The sequence below is a fragment of the Oncorhynchus gorbuscha genome, linkage group LG25, assembly GCF_021184085.1.
Source record: "Oncorhynchus gorbuscha isolate QuinsamMale2020 ecotype Even-year linkage group LG25, OgorEven_v1.0, whole genome shotgun sequence".
Classification (NCBI taxonomy): Eukaryota; Metazoa; Chordata; class Actinopteri; order Salmoniformes; family Salmonidae; genus Oncorhynchus; species Oncorhynchus gorbuscha.
This window is the reverse complement of record NC_060197.1, coordinates 30,931,333-30,957,689: the sequence shown is the minus strand read 5'-3', so window position 1 is coordinate 30,957,689 and position 26,357 is coordinate 30,931,333. Positions and strand designations below refer to the sequence as shown.

The 26,357-nt window shown below is 46.6% G+C and overlaps 1 protein-coding gene across 1 annotated transcript; it reads left to right on the top strand.

Annotated features, from left to right (window-relative positions):
- Positions 1-257: 257 nt before the first annotated feature.
- On the top strand, positions 258-25,674 carry LOC124013855. Its single transcript, XM_046328410.1, has 14 exons — positions 258-329; positions 1,711-1,836; positions 4,589-4,732; positions 4,820-4,888; positions 4,986-5,159; positions 5,390-5,486; positions 5,664-5,887; positions 6,047-6,218; positions 6,304-6,515; positions 12,869-12,955; positions 13,086-13,253; positions 13,348-13,465; positions 13,570-13,711; positions 25,230-25,674. Exons 1-14 carry the CDS (start codon positions 258-260, stop codon positions 25,672-25,674), a joined length of 2,250 nt encoding a protein of 749 aa, XP_046184366.1.
- Positions 25,675-26,357: the final 683 nt, after the last annotated feature.

Below are 26,357 nucleotides of genomic sequence, written 5' to 3'. Positions count from 1 at the left end.
TGACATGTCTGGTGAGTATGCAGGCCATGGAAGAACTGGGACATTTTCAGCTTCCAGGAATTGTGCACAGATCCTTGCAACATGGGGCTGTGCATTATTATGCTGAAACAGGAGGTGATGGCGGTGGATAAATGGCACTACAACGGGCCTCAGGATCTCATCACGGTATCTCTATGCACTCAAATTGCCATCGATAAAATGTTATTGTGTTCGTTGTCCGTAGTTTATGCCGCCAATACCATAACCCCACCGCCACCATGGGCACTCTTATCAACGTTAACATCAGCAAACCACTTGCCCACAAGGAGACGTACACAAGGTCTGTGGTTGTGAGGCCGGGTGGATGCGGCTTATGGTAGAGAAATTAACATTCAATTCTCTGGCAACAGCTCTGGTGGACATTCTTGCAGTCAGCATGCCAATTACACTCTCCTTCAAAACCTGAGATATCTGTGGCATTGTGTTGTGTGACAAATTTTAGAGTGGTCTTTTATTGTCCTTTTTTTTGTCTAGGATACTGTCAATACGTGGTAGTTGATGTTGTGTTAACTAGCAGGTGTAGTTTACTAGCTGTTACTGGCTAGGGTTAGACACTTCTACGGAGCAATGGCTTTTGGGTGTTGGTTGGGGTCAGTTTGGTGGTGGGCTTAAATGTTTTGAATAAGTGTTTTCATGCTGGCACACTTTGTTGACCTGTGCTATTGCCTAGTGTAAGATGTTCTGACCTTCCAAGAGATAAGAAACTTAAATTGGGTCAGATGAGCCTTTTATACAAGCTATAGTACACTGATATGAATTGTTGGTCAGAATCATTTAGTTTCCACCCTTCAGATTCTCACCTTGTGTCATTATAGGGGCCATTGAGACTGCATGTCGGGATCGATACCTGTTGGTAACAACCCAACTCCAATTTGCTGGGAACGAACCTGTTGGAGGAAATTATGGTTGAAATGACTAATTATGTATACATTCCAATCAGAACTGACTAGTCCAAATGCTATAATGTACTGTACATATATGAATTTTCTCTCTTGCTCCCATTCCCAATTGTATATAATGTAGTCAGGAGTTTAGTAACAATGACGGTCTGTTCCTTGTACAAATGAATGTACTATCTCCAGACTGTCTAGAATGCTGATTTATACTGACTAACCTTGACTTCAGGCGTGGAGCGAAGGCTCGAGAACTATAGGGCCTCTCTACCGGTGAAAGAGATAACATTTAGAAAACGCTGACGTCATTTTCAGTTTATAACCTGTGGAAAAATGTGTATGTGGCAGTACTCTCTTGTAATAAACGCTGTTACCTGACTTTTAGGACGGGTCTCGATCTATTTCATGCATAATTAATTAATTTACAACTCATTAATGAAATAGAGAGAGTGCGAATTTGATTTTGGCTACAAAACATATAGGAATTTAGAATTCCTCTAACAGAACCTCGCTTTGAAGCGGTTGGTGAGCAGGCTTTTAACCTTAATTCTGATGCAAAATGGGCCTGAAACCAGGTTTGGTCAGCTTATGAACCTGGCATCTTAACATGTCTTGGCCAGGGTTTGGTAGCTGGTGCTGACAGGAAGTCTCTCCCTGCAGTATATTTCAGTCTCACTGTGCCTGTTGGACCACTTAAGAATAAACTGATTTTTATTTAGTATTGGACTTCAGCATATTTAAATAATTTGATATGACCCAATTCTTTACCCCTATCTAGATGCTGATGGTGTTCACCCCATCACGAAGCACTATGGGTCAGTGTGGCTACATGTTCAGTATCCTCCCTCTGCCTGGCCATGCTGAACTCAGAGCCTCCTACTTCTCCTGCCACACTGACAACCAGGTTCATAGTATTTCTGTGCATTGTGGTTCACTCATGTCCTATGTTCACCTTGAATGATCTTGTACACCTTGAATCTTGTACCATACAAGGTGTTCACTTTTAACTTTAGAGTGGCAGCCACCTTCAGCCACAACCCATGGGCACACTGGTTAAATCAACATTTAAATTACATTGAACCAATGTTGATTTAACCAGTGTGCCCATGGGTTGTGGCTTTGAAAAGACCACAATGCACCACGAGCTCACAGAACAGGGCAGCCGAGCGGAAATGGAGGAAAACTCGCCTCCCTGCGGACCTGGCATCCTTTCACTCCCTCCTCTCTACATTTTCCTCTTCCGTCTCTGCTGCTAAAGCCACTTTCTACCACTCTAAATTCCAAGCATCTGCCTCTAACCCTAGGAAGCTCTTTGCCACCTTATCCTCTCTCCTAAATCCTCCTCCCCCCCCCTCCTCCCTCTCTGCAGATGACTTCGTCAACCATTTTGAAAAGAAGGTCGACGACATCCGATCCTCGTTTGCTAAGTCAAACGACACCGCTGGTTCTGCTCACACTGCCCTACCCTGTGCTCTGACCACACTGCTAAAGCTAACTCTCTCCTCTGCTCTCATCCTTCTAGACCTATCGGCTGCCTTCGATACTGTGAACCATCAGATCCTCCTCTCCACCCTCTCCGAGTTGGGCATCTCCGGCGCGGCCCACGCTTGGATTGCGTCCTACCTGACAGGTCGCTCCTACCAGGTGGCGTGGCGAGAATCTGTCTCCTCACCACGCGCTCTCACCACTCGTGTCCCCCAGGGCTCTGTTCTAGGTCCTATTCTCGCTATACACCAAGTCACTTGGCTCTGTCATAACCTCACATGGTCTCTCCTATCATTGCTATGCAGACGACACACAATTAATCTTCTCCTTTCCCCCTTCTAATGACCAGGTGGCGAATCGCATCTCTGCATGTCTGGCAGACATATCAGTGTGGATGACGGATCACCACCTCAAACTGAACCTCGGCAAGACGGAGCTGCTCTTCCTCCCGGGGAAGGACTGCCCGTTCCATGATCTCGCCATCACGGTTGACAACTCCATTGTGTCCTCCTCCCAGAGCGCTAAGAACCTTGGCGTGATCCTGGACAACACCCTGTCGTTCTCAACTAACATCAAGGCGGTGGCCCGTTCCTGTAGGTTCATGCTCTACAACATCCGCAGAGTACGACCCTGCCTCACACAGGAAGCGGCGCAGGTCCTAATCCAGGCACTTGTCATCTCCCGTCTGGATTACTGCAACTCGCTGTTGGCTGGGCTCCCTGCCTGTGCCATTAAACCCCTACAACTCATCCAGAACGCCGCAGCCCGTCTGGTGTTCAACCTTCCCAAGTTCTCTCACGTCACCCCGCTCCTCCGCTCTCTCCACTGGCTTCCAGTTGAAGCTCGCATCCGCTACAAGACCATGGTGCTTGCCTACGGAGCTGTGAGGGGAACGGCACCTCAGTACCTCCAGGCTCTGATCAGGCCCTACACCCAAACAAGGGCACTGCGTTCATCCACCTCTGGCCTGCTTGCCTCCCTACCACTGAGGAAGTACAGTTCCCGCTCAGCCCAGTCAAAACTGTTCGCTGCTCTGGCCCCCCAATGGTGGAACAAACTCCCTCACGATGCCAGGACAGCGGAGTCAATCACCACCTTCCGGAGACACCTGAAACCCCACCTCTTTAAGGAATACCTAGGATAGGATAAAGTAATCCTTCTACCCCCCCCCCTTAAAAGATTTAGATGCACTATTGTAAAGTGGCTGTTCCACTGGATGTCATGAGGTGAATGCACCAATTTGTAAGTCGCTCTGGATAAGAGCGTCTGCTAAATGACTTAAATGTAATATAAATGAGTAGCCATTGAGTTGATATCTGTGCCCATGGGAAGGGCTTTTAAACTATTTTCTAGTCAAATTACTACCAGGACGATATCTTAGCCGCCATCAATACTACCTAAACGATATCTTAACCGCCATCGATAAGAAACATTACTGTGCAGCCGTATTCATTGATCTGGCCAAAGCTTTCGATTCTGTCAACCATTCTGTCAACCACCACATCCTCATCGGCAGACTCGACAGCCTTGGTTTCTCAAATGATTGCCTCGCCTGGTTCACCAACTACTTCTCTGATAGAGTTCTGTGTGTCAAATCGGAGGGTCTGCTGTCCGGACCTCTGGCAGTGACTGGAACGAACTGCAAAAATCTCTGAAACTGGAAACACATATCTCCCTCACTAGCTTTAAGCACCAACTGTCAGAGCATCTTACAGATTACTGCACCTGTACATAGCCCACCTATAATTTAGCCCAAACAACTACCTCTTTCCCAACTGTATTTAATTTATTTATTTATTTTGCTCCTTTGCACCCCATTATTTTTATGTCTACTTTGCACATTCTTCCATTGCAAAACTACCATTCCAGTGTTTTACTTGCTATATTGTATTTACTTTGCCACCATGACCTTTTTTGCCTTTACCTCCCTTCTCCCCTCATTTGCTCACATTGTATATAGACTTGTTTATACTTTATTATTGACTGTATGTTTGTTTTACTCCATGTGTAACTCTGTGTCGTTGTATCTGTCGAACTGCTTTGCTTTATCTTGGCCAGGTCGCAATTGTAAATGAGAACTTGTTCTCAACTTGCCTACCTGGTTAAATAAAGGTGAAATAAAATAAAAATAAATAAAAATCTCAGTTGAAGGTCTTGTTTTGGTATCTTAGGACGATGAGGTGTTCACTTTTAGCTTTAACTTGATCACAATTGATGCGAATGGAGTGGAAGCCACCTACTCTGTGAATGCAACCTGCTCCCTCCCTATACCCTGGTCCCCCAGAGAAGTCAGCTGTGAGGAGAACTATATGGAGGTACTGATGCATGGATCTAGACTGTATCCAGGGCTCGTGGAGGTGGGCTTGTGTATTTTTATAGGAGAGTCTTATGTTACCCTGTAGGTGTCAATGAGGAGTGACATTTCCTGTCTGTCTGGTACAACGGATGCCTGGACTGCTGGCCTTGCTAAAGTAAGCTAAAGGCTATTTGGCAAATTGTCAATTAGATGAGCTCCACTAGTTTGTCCACAATACCACCATGCATGCCCTGTCTCTTGTTCCCCATCAGGCCCACAGCTCTGCCATGCATACCTGGCAGGTGATGTTCCAGCAGGAGGGGCAGCAGCTGATTCCCATGTCATTCTCAGAGGCTCGGGAGCTGGGCTACGTGTTCCACCTCACCCAGGGGAGACTGGTGTTCCGCTCACCCTACACACCACGGTCTGTCTGGTCTGTCTCCATGGTGAGGATTTAAATGTCCTGTTCAATGGCTTCTTTTATCTTGGTTGTCTTCAGGCTTGCTTAATTTGACATTAACAACCTAGACTGGTGGCTGTATTCCAAGAGGGTCTTTCATTGCCTAATGTTTAAAACCAGGGTTATGCAGGGTAGGAAGGAAGCCACTTATTTAGACTACTGAAATTCCCCTTTTGTACTGTTGGCAAGTACACTTCATCCTTTATTCAATTCCAGATCAATGGTTCAGTGGTGGAGGTGGTCCATCCCATACTGTTCTCCAGGCAGAGATGGGTGGTTATGATGGTGGACTGGATTGTTGCGTGCAGCACTAGTAAGTTCCAGTGCAATATCAGGTTCCACATAATCAAGGATCAGGTCTGATTGTCTTAAGCAATAGCAAATAATACTCTCACCTATGAAGTTATTTCAGATCTGTGACATGTTTTGATCACTCAGTTGCAGAGGAAGAATTGCTCACAGGGTCTTAACACTTGTAATCACTTTCCAGATGAAGGGATGTATGATGGGGCGGGGCTGGTCTGGCAGACCCCCACTCTGCTGTCCCCGCTGGTCTCTGGCCTCTCTGGGTTGGAGAGCATCAAGATCTCAATGGGGGTGGATGGTCAGCTCCTGGATGAGCCCATCACAGCAGAGCGAGGCTACAGCCTGGACATCAGTGACACCACTGTCCAGATCAGCATCCCCTTCAATGCTGCCGGAGGATACAGAAAAGTCAGTAGCATACTAGGCCGGCATCTGACCTTTTACATGCAGATGCTTACCTTGTATTCTGATGTAGAGCAGCTGCAAATGGCTTCAGTCACTCATGTCCTCTGTACACCTTGAATATTCTACTTTGTACCATATAACCTAATGGCAGATGCTTCATAGTGGTTTCATTTCTTCCAAAGCTATGTGATGGACAACATGTACCAAGAGTTCTATGTGGTCCATCTCTACTATGAACAAATATTTCTTGATGACTGTGGTGGGGAGACCAGATTCCGCCTCCACAGGCCCATGAACACACCCCTTTTGATCCAGCACCTCTCCATCATTAACCGTAAGTTCTACTAGCCTATCCGAAGTGGCTCTTCAGCTCCATGGTCATGATTGCTAATGAGCCTGTTGTCCTTCTCCCACCACAGAAACAGTCCTTGAGGATTGTGTGTTTACTGTTTACCTGGGGAACCTCTCCTATGATGTTGACCTGGTGGCTGTGACGCTCAATGGTCACAACTTCACCATACTAGAGGCGAATAAAAGCGGCCTCGTCATAACCATGGTCCCTCAGCCCAATAGTACCCTACATGCCTACATTCTCAGGGTGCCATTTGAGGATGCCGTTGTTCACAAGCTGGTAAAGAGAAATACTTATTTTTACTCTAATGAACTACTGTGGTTTTTCTCAGTATTTCCTCATGGCTTCTTGATAAGGGAATTTATGTTTAAAGTAATAAGAGAATCTGAATGACATTAAGAGTTATGACTGAAGTATTTCACCCTAATAGTTACAGAAGCTCAGACGATGTGTTTAGACACAATACTAGTATATTGTGAGACAGTGGGAACATTGTGTGATAAAGAGGAACTGACAACACATGTGTTAGTACTGTTAGACCAAGGACGGGAGGAAGTGTTCCCCCCTCCCTCTAAATGAGTTCATATCCATAGTAATCTCCAGAGGGGCTTCTTCAGTTCTCGATGGACATCAACTACACGTTGGTCATCATGCCTCAAAAGGAGCCCTTCTACTACCTGGCCTCAGTCGTGGCTCAGTTCAATGATGTCTGTAAGTTGACTTGAACTTTATTAATTTAACCTCTTATGACTCCCCCTCTATACTGCCCCTGTTGGAGAAAGTGCGTACCCATAGTAAACTGAAAATATTTTTTCCCAAAATTGCTAATATATGCATATAAAAATTATTATTGAATAGAAAACACTCTAAAGTTTCTAAAACCGTTTAAATTATGTCTCTATGTAAAGCAGAACTGCCAGGGCAGCCTTTCTCCCAAACTCTCTCTTGTGAAGAGAAAAGTTGGGTCAACTTTGACATCATGGCCCCCACCCTTCCCAGGGAGCTACAGATCCAGGAACAGTCTCTATCTCTTCAGCGCGATGTCAGCTTTCAAGTGGCGCGTTCATTGTGAGAATCCCACGAGCCCTGCACGTTTGGCAGGCGAAATTGCTCGTGTCCCTCTGAAAATCATGCACTCTTGCGCGCGGCCGATTTGGAGAACGTCTTTTTCCATGATGCAGCATTTCAAGCCGGATTGTCTGTTAGCGTTGCTCTTTGTTCTACATGCTAAAAACATCATAAAGCTCGATTTTGCACATCGTTTGACCAGTTTAATCGACATATAATATGTAAATTGGAAGTTTTGATGCGCAAGAGTGCTGGACCAGAAGTCATTTTTTACGCATTTCAACTGAAGCTGTTAGCATATGCTAATACAGGGACACACAACGTGAAACCAAACAATGTATTGGGTAAGTATGACTCCTTCTACGTCTTCAGATGGAAGAACATCAAAGGTAAGGGAATATTTATGTGGTTATTTGGGGTTTCTGTGGACTCCAAACGTAGAGGAGACATAGTGCTAATATCTGAGCGCTGACTCATAGTATAGCCCAGTGAACGATGTCTGTAACGTTAAAAATAAATGTAATAAAGCGGTTGCATTAAGAAGAAGTGTATCTTTGTAAATATGTGTAGAACATGTATATTTAGTCATGTTTATTGCTTGTTATCTGACGTTATCTGTCGGAGCTATCATCATTTCTCCGGACATTTGAGAAGCATTTTTTGAAATGTCGTCATTGTAAACCGAGATTTATGGATATAAATGGCATATTATTGGAAAAAAATTAAATGTACTGTGTAACATGTAATATTTGTCATGTTTTGTCATAGATTGTCATGTCTTGTCCCTGTGCTTTCTCTTCTATTTGTTTCCCCCTGCTGGTCTTATTAGGTTCTTTCCCTCTCTCTATCTCTCTCCCTCTCTCTCTCTCTCTCTCTATCGTTCCGTTCCTGCTCCCAGCTGTTCCTCATTCTCCTAACTACCTCGTTTACTCTTTCACACCTGTCCCCTATTTTTCCCTCTGATTAGAGTCCCTATTTCTCCCTCTGTTTCCGCTTCTGTCCTTGTCGGATCCTTGTTTGCTGTACTGTGTCCTTGTTCCGTCCTGTCGTGTTTTTGCCTTCTTCAGATGCTGCGTGTGAGCAGGTGTCTCTATCAGCTACGGCCTGCGCCAACCCGAAGTGACCTGCAGTCTGTGGTCGCATCTCCTGTTGTTCCCCTCTACTGTCTAGAGGATTTCAGTTATTCCTGTTTGGACATTACCAATGAAAGAATTCAGGATTAATCGATGGAATAAACTCTGTTTCTGTTAAGTCGCTTTTGGGTCCTCATTCACCTACATAACAGAAGGATCCGACCAAGAATGGACCCAGCGACTACGGATTCTCTCTACTCTGCTGTCGAGTTCCAGGGAGCGATGCTAGGCAGACACGAACAGGAATTGTCTGCTGCTCGACATGCCGTTGAGACCCTGGCCGCCCAAGTCTCCGGCCTCTCGGAGGAGATTCACAATCTCCGCCTCGATCCACCGGTTACCTCCTGGGTTTCCGGGTCTCCAGAGCCCAAAATTAATAACCCACCGTGCTACTCTGGGGAGCCCACTGAATGTCGCTCGTTCCTTACCCAGTGTGATATAGTGTTCTCTCTCCAGCCCCACACGTACTCCAGGCGTATTGCTCGTATCGCCTACGTCATATCTCTCCTCACTGGACGGGCTCGGGAGTGGGGCACGGCTATCTGGGAGGCAAGGGCTGAGTGTACTAACCAGTATCAGAACTTTAAGGAGGAGATGATACGGGTTTTTGATCGTTCTGTTTTTGGGAAAGAAGCTTCCTGGTCCCTGTCTTCCCTATGTCAAGGTGATCGATCCATAACGGATTACTCTATAGAGTTTCGCACTCTTGCTGCCTCCAGTGACTGGAACGAGCCGGCGTTGCTCGCTCGTTTTCTGGAGGGACTCCACGCTGAGGTTAAGGATGAGATTCTCTCCCGGGAGGTTCCTTCCAGCGTGGATTCTTTGATTGAACTCGCCATCCGCATAGAACGACGGGTAGATCTTCGTCACCGAGCTCATGGAAGAGAGCTCGCGTTAACTGTGTCCCCCCTCTCCCCGACACTACCATCTTTCCCCACTGACTCAGGTGTTGAGCCCATGCAGCTGGGGGGTATTCGCATCTTGACTAAGGAGAGCGAACGGAGAATCACCAACCGCCTCTGTCTCTATTGCGGTTCCGCTGGTCATTTTGTCATTTCATGTCCAGTTAAAGGCCAGAGCTCATCAGTAAGCAGGGGCTACTGATAAGCGCTACTACTCTGTCCTATCCGTCAAGTTCCTGTACTACCTTGCCGGTCCATCTACGCTGGACCGGTTCGGCAGCTTCCTGCAGTGCATTAATAGACTCTGGGGTGGAGGGCTGTTTTATGGACGAAGCATGGGCTCGGAAACATGACATTCCTCTCAGACAGTTAGGGGAGCCCACGCCCATGTTCGCCTTGGATGGTAGTCTCCTCCCCAGTATCATATGTCAGACACTACCTTTAACCCTCACAGTATCTGGTAACCACAGTGAGACCATTTCCTTTTTGATTTTTCGTTCACCTTTTACACCTGTTGTTTTGGGTCATCCCTGGCTGTTATGTCATAATCCTTCTATTAAATGGTCTAGTAATTCTATCCTATCCTGGAACGTTTCTTGTCATGTGAAGTGTTTAATGTCTGCTATCCCTCCTGTTTCTTCTGTCCCCTCTTCTCAGGAGGAACCTGGTGATTTGACAGTTGTGCCGGAGGAATATCATGATCTGCGCACGGTCTTCAGTCGGTCCAGAGCCACCTCCCTTCCTCCTCACCGGTCGTATGATTGTTGTATTGATCTCCTTCCGGGGACCACTCCCCGGGGTAGACTCTCTGTCGGCTCCCGAACGTAAGGCTCTCGAAGATTATCTGTCTGTTTCTCTCGACGCCGGTACCGTTGTGCCTTCTTCCTCTCCCGCCGGAGCGGGGTTTTTTTTTGTTAAGAAGAAGGACGGTACCCTGCGCCCCTGCGTGGATTATCGAGGGCTGAATGACATAACGGTTAAGAATCGTTATCAGCTTCCCCTTATGTCGTCAGCCTTCGAGATTCTGCAGGGAGCCAGGTTCTTTACTAAGTTGGACCTTTGTAACGCTTCCCATCTCGTGCGCATCAGGGAGGGGGCGACCGTTCCTTTTGTCGTTTGGACTGACCATAAGAACCTTGAGTACATCCATTCTGCCAAACGACTCAATGCGCGTCAAGCTCGTTGGGCGTTGTTTTTCGCTCGTTTCGAGTTTGTGATTTCTTATCGCCCGGGTACTAAGAACACCAAGCCTGATGCTTTATCCCATCTTTTCAGTTCTTCTGTAGCTTCTACCGACCCCGAGGGGATTCTCCCTGAAGGGCGTGTTGTCGGGTTGACTGTCTGGGGAATTGAGAGACAGGTAAAGCAAGCACTCACTCACACTCCGTCGCCGCGCGCTTGTCCTAGTAACCTTCTTTTCGTTCCTGTCTCTACTCGTCTGGCTGTTCTTCAGTGGGCTCACTCTGCCAAGTTAGCTGGCCACCCCGGCGTTCGGGGTACGCTTGCTTCTATTCGCCAGCGGTTTTGGTGGCCTACTCAGGAGCGTGACACGCGCCGTTTCGTGGCTGCTTGTTCGGACTGCGCGCAGACTAAGTCAGGTAACTCTCCTCCTGCCGGTCGTCTCAGACCGCTTCCCATTCCTTCTCGACCATGGTCTCACATCGCCTTAGACTTTATTACCGGTCTGCCTTCGTCAGCGGGGAAGACTGTGATTCTAACGGTTGTCAATAGGTTCTCTAAGGCGGCTCATTTTATTCCTCTCGCTAAGCTTCCTTCCGCTAAGGAGACGGCACAAATCATCATTGAGAATGTGTTCAGAATTCATGGCCTCCCGTTAGACGCCGTTTCGGACAGAGGTCCGCAATTCACGTCTCAGTTTTGGAGGGAGTTCTGTCGTTTGATTGGTGCTTCCGTCAGTCTCTCTTCCGGTTTTCATCCCCAGTCTAACGGTCAAGCAGAACGGGCCAATCAGACGATTGGTCGCATATTACGCAGTCTTTCTTTTCGAAACCCTGCGTCTTGGGCAGAACAGCTCCCCTGGGCAGAATACGCTCACAACTCGCTTCCTTCGTCTGCTACCGGGCTATCTCCTTTTCAGAGTAGTCTTGGGTACCAGCCTCCTCTGTTCTCGTTCCAGCCTGCCGAGTCCAGCGTTCCCTCCGCTCAGGCTTTTGTCCAACGTTGTGAGCGCACCTGGAGGAGGGTCAGGTCTGCACTTTGCCGTTATAGGGCGCAGACTGTGAGAGCCGCCAATAAACGTAGGATTAAGAGTCCTAGGTATTGTCGCGGTCAGAGAGTGTGGCTTTCCACTCGTAACCTTCCCCTTACGACAGCTTCTCGCAAGTTGACTCCGCGGTTCATTGGTCCGTTCCGTATTTCTCAGGTTGTTAATCCTGTCGCAGTGCGACTTCTTCTTCCGCGACATCTTCGTCGCGTCCACCCAGTCTTCCATGTCTCCTGTGTCAAGCCTTTTCTTCGCACCCCCGTTCGTCTCCCCCCCCCCCCGTCCTTGTCGAGGGCGCACCTATTTACAGGGTACGGAAGATCATGGACATGCGTTCTCGGGGATGTGGTCACCAGTACTTAGTGGATTGGGAGGGGTACGGTCCTGAGGAGAGGAGTTGGGTTCCATCTCGGGACGTGCTGGACCGTTCGTTGATCGATGATTTCCTCCGTTGCCGCCAGGGTTCCTCCTCGAGTGCGCCAGGAGGCGCTCGGTGAGTGGGGGGGGTACTGTCATATTCTGTCATAGATTGTCATGTCTTGTCCCTGTGCTTTCTCTTCTATTCGTTTCCCCCTGCTGGTCTTATTAGGTTCTTTCCCTCTCTCTATCTCTCTCCCTCTCTCTCTCTCTCTCTATCGTTCCGTTCCTGCTCCCAGCTGTTCCTCATTCTCCTAACTACCTCGTTTACTCTTTCACACCTGTCCCCTATTTTGCCCTCTGATTAGAGTCCCTATTTCTCCCTCTGTTTCCGCTTCTGTCCTTGTCGGATCCTTGTTTGCTGTACTGTGTCCTTGTTCCGTCCTGTCGTGTTTTTGCCTTCTTCAGATGCTGCGTGTGAGCAGGTGTCTCTATCAGCTACGGCCTGCGCCAACCCGAAGCGACCTGCAGTCTGTGGTCGCATCTCCTGTTGTTCCCCTCTACTGTCTAGAGGATTTCAGTTATTCCTGTTTGGACATTACCAATGAAAGAATTCAGGATTAATCGTTGGAATAAACTCTGTTTCTGTTAAGTCGCCTTTGGGTCCTCATTCACCTGCATAACAATATTACTGTCATCTGATGAAGATTTTCAAAAGGTTAGTGAAATATTTATTTTTTTAATCCTACTTTAAATTTATTTTTTTCTGGGACAAAATGTTTCGGTGGTTATCTAATATAAATATGTGCTATGTTTTCGCCTTAAAACATTTTAGAAATCTGACTTGCTGGGTAGATTAACAAGATGTTTATCTTTCATTTGAGCTATTGGACTTGTTAATGTGTGGAGGTTAAATATTTTTAGGAATATTTTTGCGCATTGTGCGTTATGGTAATGAGCTTGAGCTGTAGTCACGATCCCGGATCCGGGATGGGGAGTCTTAAGAGACCTGGGCTGGAAGTGATAATTCTCAAGGTGGGCTTCTGATCCTTCTGGTTCTGATCACTGCCTAACGTGGACGCAGCCCAGCGATCTACCACTGTTTACCCCTGATGTCATTTTGGCACTATTGACTAAACTATTGGGCCGATCTTCTCTTCGTCAGTTCGTCATCCAGATGGACCATAAGCCATTTGACTACCTGTGGGAGGTGGGTGTTGGCCCCTACATTCTGACCACAAATCTGGCAGCCAAGCGGGGCTACATCATGCAGAATGACAGCAAGAGTCTGACCCTGGAAGTGCCCCTCTTCTCTGTTGGCTACTCTTACAAGGTGAGATGCTCATTGGTCAAGCGCTTAAATTGGCTTGTCGTTGGCTCAAGTAGGAGTTCTAATTATTTAAAATGTACCTTCTCTTTTTTCCCAGGACATCAATTTGAAGCAGTTCTACGGCTCATTTGAAATTCACTCACAACTTCCTAAGACCTTGGAGGTCAAGAGCTCCTTGGCCAAAGCTTGTCTCTTCCAGACTACTGAGGTCCTAGGTAACTACTAGTGACTCATCTTTGACTGGAACTTAATTTATTGCCTGACTGTTTAGTGTTGATCATTCACTTTGTTCAGGCCCAGCTCTAACAACTTTCTTTAGTGTGTTCCACTGAAGGGGTGGTGACAGTGGCGCTGAACCCAACGGAACCTTTCTCCTGGACTCCACCTGCAGGCCTCAAGAGACTGATGACACCAGGGCTCTCTTTAGCTTTGGACTCCACACATGTGGTACCAGGGTCCAGGTATAACTGTCCAACCCATACAATTTGAATCATTCAGATGATCAAGTGACTGGCCCTACCAGTGACTACTTCAAATAAGTTTGTCAGCATCTAACCTGGTAACCCAGAACTCAACTTGCTTAATTTGTTCAGCTGCATGACTTAGTTCTGGTTACATTTGTCTTAGAATTTGCCCAATCCTGATGCGTCCAAATAATCTGCAAAATAAACGCTGGAACTACTGCTGTTATCAATGCATCCCGTCATTGGTTCAGATTCAGAATCGGTCCACGAAATCAGCAAGCCTCCATCTCAGTTTACAGTTTACCCACTTTATCAGACAAATACATTGTGGGTATAGGGACTGAAAATGAACAAAAGTGTAGATAACGTTAAGTTTTGGTCCCATGTTTCATGAGCTGAAATAGAAGATCCCTGACATGTTCCATACAAAGCTTATTTCATGTTATGTGCACAAATTATTTACATACCTGTTAGTGAGCATTTCAACTTTGCTGAGATAATCCATCCACCTGACAGGTGTGGCATGTCAAGAAGCTGATTAAACCACTGGGGATAAATGGTGATGTTTTGTCAAAACACAATGCCACAGATGTCTCAAGTTATGAGGGAGTGTGCAATTTGCATGATTGCAGGAACGTCCACCAGAGCTGTTGCCAGACAATTACATTTTAATTTCTCTACCATAAGCTGCGTTCACCTTCGTTTTACAGAATTTGGCAGTTTGTTCAACAGGCTTCACAACTGCAGACCACGTGTAACTACGCCAGCCCATGACCTCCGGCTTCTTCATCTGCGGGATCATCTGAGACCAGCTACCCGGACAGCTGATGAAACTGTGGGTTTAGGCAATTGATGTATCTGACAGTTTGTGCAGAAATTCAATCTCAGGGAAGATCATCTGTATGCTTGTAGTCCTCACCAGGGTCTTGACCTGGCTGCAGTTTGGCATTGTAAACAACTTCAGTGGGCAAATGCTCACCTTCAATGGCACTGGCATGCTGGAGATGTGTGCTTTACAAGGATTAATCCAGGTTTCAAATGAACCGGGCAGATGGTAGACATCTTGTGGGTGAGCGGTTTGCTGATGTCAACAGAGTGGCCGTGGGGTTATGGTATGGGCAGGCATAAGCTACTGACAATGAACACAACTGTATTATATCAATGGTCATTTGAATGTGCAGAGATAATGTGACGAGCTCCTGAGGCCCATTGTCGTGCCATTCATCAGCCGCCATCCCCCCGTGTTTCAGCATGGTCATGTACGGCCCAATGTCGCAAGGATCTGTAGACAATTCATGGAAGCTGAAAATGTCCCATTTCTTCCTTGGCCTGCATACTCACCAGACATGTCACCCATTTAGCGTGTTTGGGATGCTCTGGATCGACGTGAACGACAGCGCGTTTCAGTTCCCTCCCAATATCCAGCAACTTGCGTTTATATTTTGGTTCAGTATAGAACCATAGATCAGTACCTCTGTGATGTGCTCACAGCTAACTTCTCTGGAGATTAGGGCAGAGGAGACCAGGTGTTAGATATGGTGTAGCTTGTCTCCACTTTTGTTAGTCATGAACACGTTGAAGTTAAAGGTGAACACATTGTCCTCCTAAGAGGGTAGAAAAGCATTTTTTTAAATGGTGTGGTTGGAAGCCCATGGGCTTATAGAAAACCACACCTCAACAAAAAACTATACACAACATATACACTACCGTTGAAAGATTTGGGGTCACATAGAAATGTCCTTGTTTTTGAAAGAAAAGCAATTTTTTGTTGTCCAATAAAATAACATAAAATTGATCAGAAATACAGGGTAGACGTTGTAAATGACTACTGTGTCTGGAAACGGCTGATTTTTAAAGGAATATCTACAAAGGCGTACAGAGGTCCATTATCAGCAACCATCACTCCTGTGTTCCAATGGCACGTTGTGTTAGCTAATCCAAGTTTATAATTTTAAAAGGCTAATTTATCATTTGAAAAGCCTTTTGCAATTATGTTAGCACAGCTGAAAACTGTTTTAAAAAATGGTGATTAAAGAAGCAATAAAACTGCTCTTCTTTGGACTCGTTGAGTATCTGGGGCATCAGCATTTGTGGGTTCGATTACAGGCTCAAAATGGCCAGAAACAAAGAACTTTCTTCTGAAACTTATCAGTCTATTCTTGTTCTGAGAAATGAAGGCTATTCCATGTGAGAAATTGCCAAGAAACTGAAGATCTGGTGCAACGCTGTGCACTACTTGTAACTGACAGTTATCCCGTAAGTCTATGCCGTTGTCCTTTGTTTGAATTGTTTACGTGTCCGCTGTGTGGGGGAAATGATAAGACAAGCGGAACTACGTAGCTAATTCTGTTGTAGCGGGGATCCTTATTGTAGCAACACACTTTTGGAGGGAAGGTAATCCCGCGCTGTGTTAGCTAAATTTTCATGTCATCGGGTGTAGTTCATAAAGGTTGAAGCGTGTATGTTAGGATGGTAACGTTATAATAATTAAGGATGAAGTGTGAATTCATGCCAGGAATAATAAATGTGAAGTTTGATTTCCTCCCTTTTGTAATAAGCAACCAATGAGGTGTTTGTTCAAGCCTTTGTTACAAGCATTATACATGTTTATACCACGTACTTGTCACGAATACCACCGAAGGTGGCTCCCCTTCCTGTTCGGGTGGCGCTCGGCGGTGGTCGTCGCCGGTCTACTAGCTGCCACCGATCCCTTTTTCCTTTTCGTTTGTTTTTGTCTAATTGTTTTCACCTGTTCCTTGTTGGGGTTTTGGGATGGGTGTTATTTAAGTTAGTTTAGCCCGCTGGTGTTTGTGCGGGCTTGTGGTTATTCTACGTTAGTGGTGTTTGTGTTCTTTTGGGTTTTCGCTGTCCGGTATTTTGGTAACAGTGGGTTTGGATTTTGTTGCGCCTGTGTTTTGGGCTTCACCCATGTTTGTCCCTGTTCCTGTGCTTGAGGACATTAAAGTGTTTTTTCCCGTCTACCTTCTGCTCTCTGCTTCTGACTCCACACCCATCACTATCCCGACGTTACAGTCCTAAGGTTTAAATTACAGTGAATTAGAGAATAAATTACCTACTCACTTATCCAAACCTTACCTAGAATTGATTTGATTTAGAATGTCAGAGAGAGGTAGTTTCACTATAGGTGATAGTGATGGGGTGGGTCAAGTTGAGCATCTGCAGCAACACCTCGCAAACTTCAAACCTTCATCAGAACAAACAGAGCAGACTGGTGAAAAAAAAGAGGCCCAGACTGGTGTGGAGTCACTTCTGCCAGCGAATGGTGATACAGAGGCTGCTGATGAGATATCACAACAAGAGCCACGAAAAGGTGAGAGGGTCCGCAGGTTAACTGAAAATGGCAGAGAACTGCGTGACGAAAGATGGAGACAGCTCGAACATCGTTTCAGGGTCACCTATGAGAAGTGGAAGGCTCTGGTAAAAGAAGCAAAACTGTCACTGACAGGCTGTTGCTCTGTAGACCTACTAGAAGACCTCTTAAACAAGATTAGCCATACCTCTACAGATCTAAACCTTGTCTACGTAAATTTGCGTCAAATTGACATTCCCGACAACGATATACGATGCAGAGTTGATACTTGTGAAGCAGCGACAATGTCTATTATCAAGACTGTAAGGTGTCATTTAAAAGGCAGGGAAGAAGGTCAAAGTAACCAGGTAGAGCTGCACTGGAAGGACAGCAATTCCTTGTGCATGTCTGAACTCTCACATAAGTCAAGTCTCAACTATCAGCCCTCAAGTGCTTCCTCCCAGTCTCTAAGCAACTCAAAGGTCAACTCCAGATGTTCAAGTGTGTCATCTGTCAAGAGACAAGAGTCTGCGGCGGAAGTTTCTACTAACCAAGCAGCTTTAGAAGTAATGGTTAAGCTCTTGGTCCTACACGCAGGCGTCCCATCTAGAGCTCTGGAAATGCAAATGCGCTACACTAAATGCTAATAGTATTAGTTAAAACTCAAACGTTCATTAAAATACACATGCAGGGTATTGAATTAAAGCTACACTCGTTGTGAATCCAGGCAACAAGTCAGATTTTTAAAATGCTTTTCGGTGAAAGCATGAGAAGCTATTATCTGATAGCATGTAACACCCCAAAAGACCCGCAGGGGACGTAAACAAAATAATTAACATAGTCGTCGCTACACAAACCGCACAAATAAAATATAAAACATTCATTACCTTTGACCATCTTCTTTGTTGGCACTCCTAGATGTCCCATAATCACTATTGGGTCTTTTTTTTCGATTAAATCGGTCCATATATAGCCTAGATATCGATCTATGAAGACTGTGTGATAAACAGAAAAAAATAGCGTTTCATAACGTAACGTCATTTTTTTTTAATTCAAAAAGTCGACGATAAACTTTCACAAAACACTTCGAAATACTTTTGTAATGCAACTTTAGGTATTAGTACACGTTAATAAGCAATAAAATTCATCAGGAGGCGATGTCAATTCTATAGGTGTCTGTTTCGAAAAAATGTCTTGGAGAGAGCTTAACCAAAACATCCGGCCGGAGACCGGAGGGAATCGATTCCCTTGATTTGGTTAGACCAAGAATCAATTGTGAATCAAATGACAAGACTCTAGACAACGTGTGGAAGCTGTAGGCACTGCAACCTCGACCTCATTTAATTCGATTCACTTTGAACAATTCCTTGAAGTCGCGGATGGATATTTACTTCCTTTTTCAGTGATCAGATATTCCTGCACTTTTCGATGAAACGCACGTTCTGTTATAGTCACAGCTGTGATTTAACCAGTTTTATACACGTCTGAGTGTTTTCTATCCACACATACTAATCATATGCATATACTATATTCCTGGCCTGAGAAGCAGGGCGCTGAAATGTTGCGCGATTTTTAACAGAATGTTCGAAAAAGTAGAGGGTCGACTTAACAGGTTAAGCAACAACACCAACTAGAAGAGCTTCAGAGACTCGAAGATGAAGATAAGAAGAGGACAGCGGAGCAAGAAGCTGAGGTTGTGAAACACAGCTTAGAAGAAGCTAGGCTGCGAGTCAAGTTAGAGGTAGAAAATGCTGCCAGACAAAGGACGCTAGAAGACAAGTGTAGAGAGTTAGAGCACCTAGAAGTGCTCAAGAAACTAAATGCTGCCAAGGCGCGGATGCAAGTGTATGAGCAAGATGAAAACTCAGAGGACGAGAAGAGAGAACTACTCTCTAACTGCAAATCTGTGAAAGAAGTCATGCACAGAAGTGGCTCATTTCACAGTCTTTCACCACAACAGGTTGTGACAAGCACACAACAAGAAGATGGCACCAAGACCATGTTCAGGTTGCTAGCGGAATCAATCAGGGAAAGCCGCCTCTCCATACCAGAACCAGTAACATTCAATGGAGAACCACTCTCGTTCACTGACTGGAAGGTCTCTTTTCAGACTCTGATAGACAGGAAGAACATATCAGCAAATGAGAAGATATATTACTTAAGAAAAAATATCGGTGGGCCTGCCAAGAAGGTCATCGAAAGTTACTTTATGGTATGAACTGAGTCAGCCGACCATGCTGCGTGAACCATTCTTGAAGAAAGATACGGAAACAAATTCCTCATCGCCAAGTCCTTCAGAGATAAGCTCAATGCATGGCCTAAGATAGGATCCAAGGACAGTTTTGAACTTAGATACCTTGTAGACTTTCTTCGCAGCTGTGAGGCTGCTATGTCTCAGAATAAGGGCCTGGAGGTGCTTAATGACTGTAATGAAAACCATAAGATCCTCGCTAAACTTCCAGATTGGCTAACTTCAAGATGGAATAGAAAGGTCATAGACATCTTATAAGAAACTGAGACCTTTCCAAGCTTCAGTCAGTTTGTGAAGTTTCTCACGAGAGAAGCAAAGATCGTGTCATGCAGGTGAAAGAGGACCCAAACGCGACTTAACAGAAACAGAGTTTATTAAAGTCCAAAACGGAATAACAGAAATCCTCTAGATTTGTAGAGGGGAAAACAACTGGAGAAGCGGCCACAGACTGCAGGTCGCTTCGGGTAGGCGCAGGCCGTAGTCGACTGAGACACCTGCTCACACGCAGCGTCTGATGAAGGCACAAAACACGACAGGACAGGGTGATACACAATCACGGCAAAAACACGACAGGACAGGGCGAAACGCAATCACAGCATGGTGAATACAATACAAGGAACCGACGGCACAGGAACGGATCACAAAGGAATAAATAGGGACTCTAATCAGGGGAAAGGATCGGGAACAGGTGTGGGAAGACTAAATGATGATTAGGGGAATAGGAACAGCTGGGAGCAGGAACGGAACGATAGAGAGAAGAGAGAGCGAGAGAGTGAGAGAGGGAGGGGGAGAGAGAGGGATAGGAGGGAAAGAACCAAATAAGACCAGCAGAGGGAAACGAATAGCATGGGGAGCACAGGGACAAGACATGATAATAAATGACAAACATGACAGTACCCCCACTCACCGAGCGCCTCCTGGCGCTCTCGAGGAGGAACACTGGCAGCAACGGAGGAAATCATAGATCAAACGGTCCAGCACGTCCCGAGAAAGAACCCAACTCCTCTCCTCAGGACCGTAACGAAAAACGATAAAAAGGGAAACTAGGGTACTACTCTAAAAAAAAAATGAGAACTAGGGACAGACTGAGACACAGCAAGGGCAGGGACAAGAACAGGAGAGATGCGATGGCAGGGAACAGACTGAGACCCAGCAAGACCAGGAGCAGAAGCAGAAAAAAAAATTACCAGACTTCTTCTGCGCGCAGTCTGAACACGCAGCCACGAAACGGCGCGTGTCACGCTCCTGAGTCGGCCACCAAAAGCGCTGGCGAATAGACGCAAGAGTGCCTCGAACACCGGGATGACCAGCTAACTTGGCAGAGTGAGCCCACTGAAGAACAGCCAGACGAGTGGAAACAGGAACGAAAAGGAGGTTACTAGGACAAGCGCGCGGCGACGCAGTGTGCGTGAGTGCTTGCTTAACCTGTCTTTCAATTCCCCAGACTGTCAACCCGACAACACGCCCATAAGGAAGAATCCCCTCGAGATCAGTAGAAGCCACAGAAGAACTAAACAGACGGGATAAGGCATCAGGCTTGGTGTTCTTGCTACCCGGACGGTAAGAAATCACAAACTCGAAACGAGCGAAAAACAACGCCCAACGAGCTTGACGGGCATTAAGTCGTTTGGCAGAACGGATGTACTCAAGGTTCTTATGGTCTGTCCAAACGACAAAAGGAACGGTCGCCCCTCCAACCACTGTCGCCATTCGCCTAGGGCTAAGCGGATGGCGAGCAGTTCACGGTTACCCACATCATAGTTGCGCTCAGATGGCGACAGGCGATGAGAAAAATAAGCGCAAGGATGAACCTTATCGTCAGACTGGAAGCGCTGGGATAGAATGGCTCCCACGCCTACCTCTGAAGCGTCAACCTCGACAATAAATTGTCTAGTGACGTCAGGAGTAACGAGGATAGGAGCGGACGTAAAACGTTCTTTTAGAAGATCAAAAGCTCCCTGGGCGGAACCGGACCACTTAAAACACGTCTTGACAGAAGTAAGAGCTGTGAGAGGGGCAGCAACTTGACCGAAATTACGAATGAAACGCCGATAGAAATTAGCGAAACCTAAAAAGCGCTGCAACTCGACACGTGACCTTGGAACGGGCCAATCACTGACAGCTTGGACCTTAGCGGAATCCATCTGAATGCCTTCAGCGGAAATAACGGAACCGAGAAAGGTAACGGAGGAGACATGAAAAGAGCACTTCTCAGCCTTTACGTAGAGACAATTCTCTAAAAGGCGCTGTAGAACACGTCGAACGTGCTGAACATGAATCTCGAGTGACGGAGAAAAAATCAGGATATCGTCAAGATAGACAAAAACAAAAATGTTCAGCATGTCTCTCAGAACATCATTAACTAATGCCTGAAAAACAGCTGGCGCATTGGCGAGACCGAACGGCAGAACCCGGTACTCAAAATGCCCTAACGGAGTGTTAAACGCCGTTTTCCACTCGTCCCCCTCTCTGATGCGCACGAGATGGTAAGCGTTACGAAGGTCCAACTTAGTAAAGCACCTGGCTCCCTGCAGAATCTCGAAGGCTGATGACATAAGGGGAAGCGGATAACGATTCTTAACCGTTATGTCATTCAGCCCTCGATAATCCACGCAGGGGCGCAGAGTACCGTCCTTCTTCTTAACAAAAAAGAACCCCGCCCCGGCCGGAGAAGAAGAAGGCACTATGGTACCGGCGTCAAGAGACACAGACAAATAATCCTCGAGAGCCTTACGTTCGGGAGCCGACAGAGAGTATAGTCTACCTCGAGGAGGCGTGGTCCCTGGAAGGAGATCAATACTACAATCATACGACCGGTGAGGAGGAAGGGAGTTGGCTCGGGACCGACTGAAGACCGTGCGCAGATCATGATATTCCTCCGGCACTCCTGTCAAATCGCCAGGTTCCTCCTGAGAAGTAGGGAGAGAAGAAACGGGAGGGATGGCAGACATTAAACACTTCACATGACAAGAAACGTTCCAGGATAGGATAGAATTACTAGACCAATTAATAGAAGGATTATGACATACTAGCCAGGGATGACCCAAAACAACAGGTGTAAACGGTGAACGGAAAATCAAAAAAGAAATAGTCTCACTGTGGTTACCAGATACTGTGAGAGTTAAAGGTAGTGTCTCAAATTTGATACTGGGAAGATGACTACCATCTAAGGCAAACATGGGCGTAGGCTTGTCTAACGGTCTGAAAGGAATGTTATGTTTCCGAACCCATGCTTCGTCCATGAAACAACCCTCAGCCCCAGAGTCAATCAAGGCACTGCATGTAGCACCCGAACCGGTCCAGCGTAGATGGACCGACATAGTAGTACAAGATCTAGATGAAGAGGACTGAGTAGTAGCGCTCACCAGTAGCCCTCCGCTTACTGATGGGCTCTGGCCTCTTACTGGACATGAATTAACAAAATGTCCAGCAACTCCGCAATAGAGGCACAGGCGGTTGGTGATCCTCCGTTCCCTCTCCTTATTCGAGATGCGAATCCCTCCCAGCTGCATGGGCTCAGTCTCAAAGCCAGAGGAGGGAGATGGTTGCGATGCGGAGCAGGGAAACACCGTTGATGCGAGCTCTCTTCCACGAGCCCGGTGACGAAGATCTACCCGTCGTTCTATGCGGATGGCGAGAGCAATCAAAGAGTCCACATCTGAAGGAACCTCCCGGGAGAGAATCTCATCCTTAACCACTGCGTGGAGTCCCTCCAGAAAACGAGCGAGCAGCGCCGGCTCGTTCCACTCACTAGAGGCAGCAAGAGTGCGAAACTCAATGGAATAATCCGTTATGGACCGTTCACCTTGGCATAAGGAAGCCAGGGCCCTAGAAGCCTCCCCACCAAAAACTGAACGGTCAAAAACCCGAATCATCTCCTCTTTAAAGTTCTGGAATTTGATAGAGCAATCAGCCCTTGCCTCCCAGATAGCTGTGCCCCATTCTCGAGCCCGGCCAGTAAGGAGTGAAATGACGTAAGCAACCCGAGCTCTCTCTCTAGAGTATGTGTTGGGTTGGAGAGAGAACACAATCTCACACTGCGTGAGAAAGGAGCGGCACTCAGTGGGCTGCCCGGAGTAGCAAGGTGGGTTATTAACCCTAGGTTCTGGAGGCTCGGCAGGCCAGGAAGTAACAGGTGGCACGAGACGTAGACTCTGGAACTGTCCAGAGAGGTCGGAAACCTGAGCGGCCAGGTTCTCCACGGCATGGCGAGCAGCGGACAATTCCTGCTCGTGTCTGCCGAGCATGGCTCCTTGGATCTCGACGGCAGTGTAACGAGCGTCTGAAGTCGCTGGGTCCATTCCTTGGTCGGTTCCTTCTGTCATGCAGGTGAAAGAGGACCCAAACGCGACTTAACAGAAACAGAGTTTATTAAAGTCCAAAACGGAATAACAGAAATCCTCTAGATTTGTAGAGGGAAAACAACTGGAGAAGCGGCCACAGACTGCAGGTCGCTTTTCAGGCGCAGGCCGTAGTCGACTGAGACACCTGCTCACACGCAGCGTCTGATGAAGGCACAAAACACGACAGGACAGGGTGATACACAATCACGGCAAAAACACGACAGGACAGGGCGAAACGCAATCACAGCATGGTGAATACAATACAAGGAACCGACGGCACAGGAACGGATCACAAAGGAATAAATAGGGACTCTAATCAGGGGAAAGGATCGGGAACAGGTGTGGGAAGACTAAATGATGATTAGGGGAATCGGAACAGCTGGGAGCAGGAACGGAACGATAGAGAGAAGAGAGAGCGAGAGAGTGAGAGAGGGAGGGGGAGAGAGAGGGATAGGAGGGAAAGAACCAAATAAGACCAGCAGAGGGAAACGAATAGCATGGGGAGCACAGGGACAAGACATGATAATAAATGACAAACATGACAGATCGCTTGCAATCCTGTGACATCCCTTCATGCTTTGAAACCAAGCGAAGATGGAAAACCTAAGACGCCAAGGATTCAAAGCCCCGGAGCAAGGGTATTATCAACTAACTCTGATGAGAAAGTTACTGTTACTAGTTGTGTCTTCTGTGAGAAGTGAGGTCACAGTCTCCACAAAAGTTCACGGATAAGCCCACCGCAGAGCGACATAAGTTTGTTCAAGAGAATAAATTGTGCTTTGGCTGTTTAAGGCCTGGGCGTCGCTCGAAAGATTGTGAAAACAGGAAAACCTGCGACACGTGTCAGAGAAGGCATCCATTCTGCCTGCATGAAGATCGTACTAAAGAAAGGTTAAGGGATAGGAAGACAGAGCCCCCACAAGATAAGGGGACAAGAGTGTCAATTGAGGCCATATCTAACAGAGTTGTAAGGGACATTAACAACACTCACACCTCCACAATCATTCCAGTATGGGTGTCAACCACAAGTGAGCAAGATCGTGAAGTTCTTGTGTATGCACTTCTTGACACCCAGAGCGACACCACTTTTATCCTTGAAGAGACAACAAAGGCTCTCAACACAAGGAACGATCCAGTCCAACTGAAACTCTCTACAATGGCTTCAAGCAATACCATTGTGCCCTGCCAGAAGCTGTCTGGTTTGCAGGTTAGAGGGTTTTACTTGGAGAAGAAAATCCCTCTGCCAACAACCTACTCGAGAGAGTTTATTCCTGCAAAAAGAGATCATATTCCTACTCCAGAGACTGCAAGAGCATGGTCTCATCTTGAACACATTGCAGAGGAGATTGCTCCTCAACAGAGCTGTGATTTCGGTCTCTTAATTGGCTACAACTGCTCCCAGGCTCTCCTTCCAAGAGAAATTGTGTCTGGTAAGGGAAATCAGCCTTTCGCTCAGAGAACAGATCTTGGCTGGAGCATAGTCGGCTATGGAAATCCATGTATCGACTATGGCGACGCTATTGGAGTGAGTCATCGGGTTATCGTTAGACAGATGATGCCAAGCGTTCAATCTTCTTCCAACCTCACAAATCAAGTACACTATGTTTGTAGTACACGTGTAAGAGAGGTAATCACAGCACTGGACATTATCAAGACGCTTGAATCTGACTTCAACGAGAGCGCTGCAGAAGAGGACCTCATATCTCAAGAGGATATCCGGTTCCTGACAAAAATGAAAGCGGGCATCAGACGCAAGGACAATGGACATTATGAAATACCGCTGCCGTTTAAGGAAGAAAGACCCAACCTGCCGAACAATAAAACATGTGCAGTTCACCGTCTCAAGTGCCTGGAAAGGAGGCTAAGGAGAAACAAGCAGTGCTACAAGGACTACACAGCATTCATGGAAGAGACCATAGCTTGTGGAGATGCTGAGAATGTCTCCAAAGAGGAAATTAACAAGCATCCAGCATGGTACATCCCGCACCATGGGGTTTATCACCCACAAAAGCCTGGGAAGATACGAGTCGTCTTTGACTGCTCAGCTAAGTTTTGAGAGACGTCCTTGAATGACCATCTCCTTAGCGGTCCAGAGTTGACAAACACATTGCTGGGCGTCCTTTGTCATTTTCGTAAGGGTTCAGTTGCAATCATGTGTGACGTAGAGCACATTTTCCACCAGTTTTATGTGAAAGCAGAAGACCAAGATTATCTATGGTTCCTTTGGTGGGACAACGGAGATCGAGTCTCAACACACAGTGTATCGTATGAAGGTCCACTTATTCGGCACAGCTTCATCTCCTGGTTGCGCCAACTATGGTCTCAAACATCTTGCTGCCGAAGGACGAGGAAGCTTCAGCGAGAAGTCTATCCAGTTCATAGAAAGGAACTTTTATGTTGATGATGGGTTGACAAGCGTATCGTCTGAAGCTGAAGCGGCCCAGCTGGTGAAAGAAGCAAGAGAGCTTTGCAGCATCTGCAAACTTCGGTTGCACAAGTTTATCTCTAACAGCAAGGAAGTTATAGCCATAATTCCCAAGGAAGAACGTGCCGAGGGTGCCGAAGACCTGGGTGAACCACACATAAGGAGAGAGCGCTTGGTGTACTGTGGTGTGTCACATCAGACAAGTCCCAGTTTAGAGTAGTTGTCAAGGAACGCCCACTCACAAGAAGAGGAGTGTTGTCTACAGTAGCCTCTGTATATGATCCACTTGGCTTTGTGGCACCCTTTATTCTGGC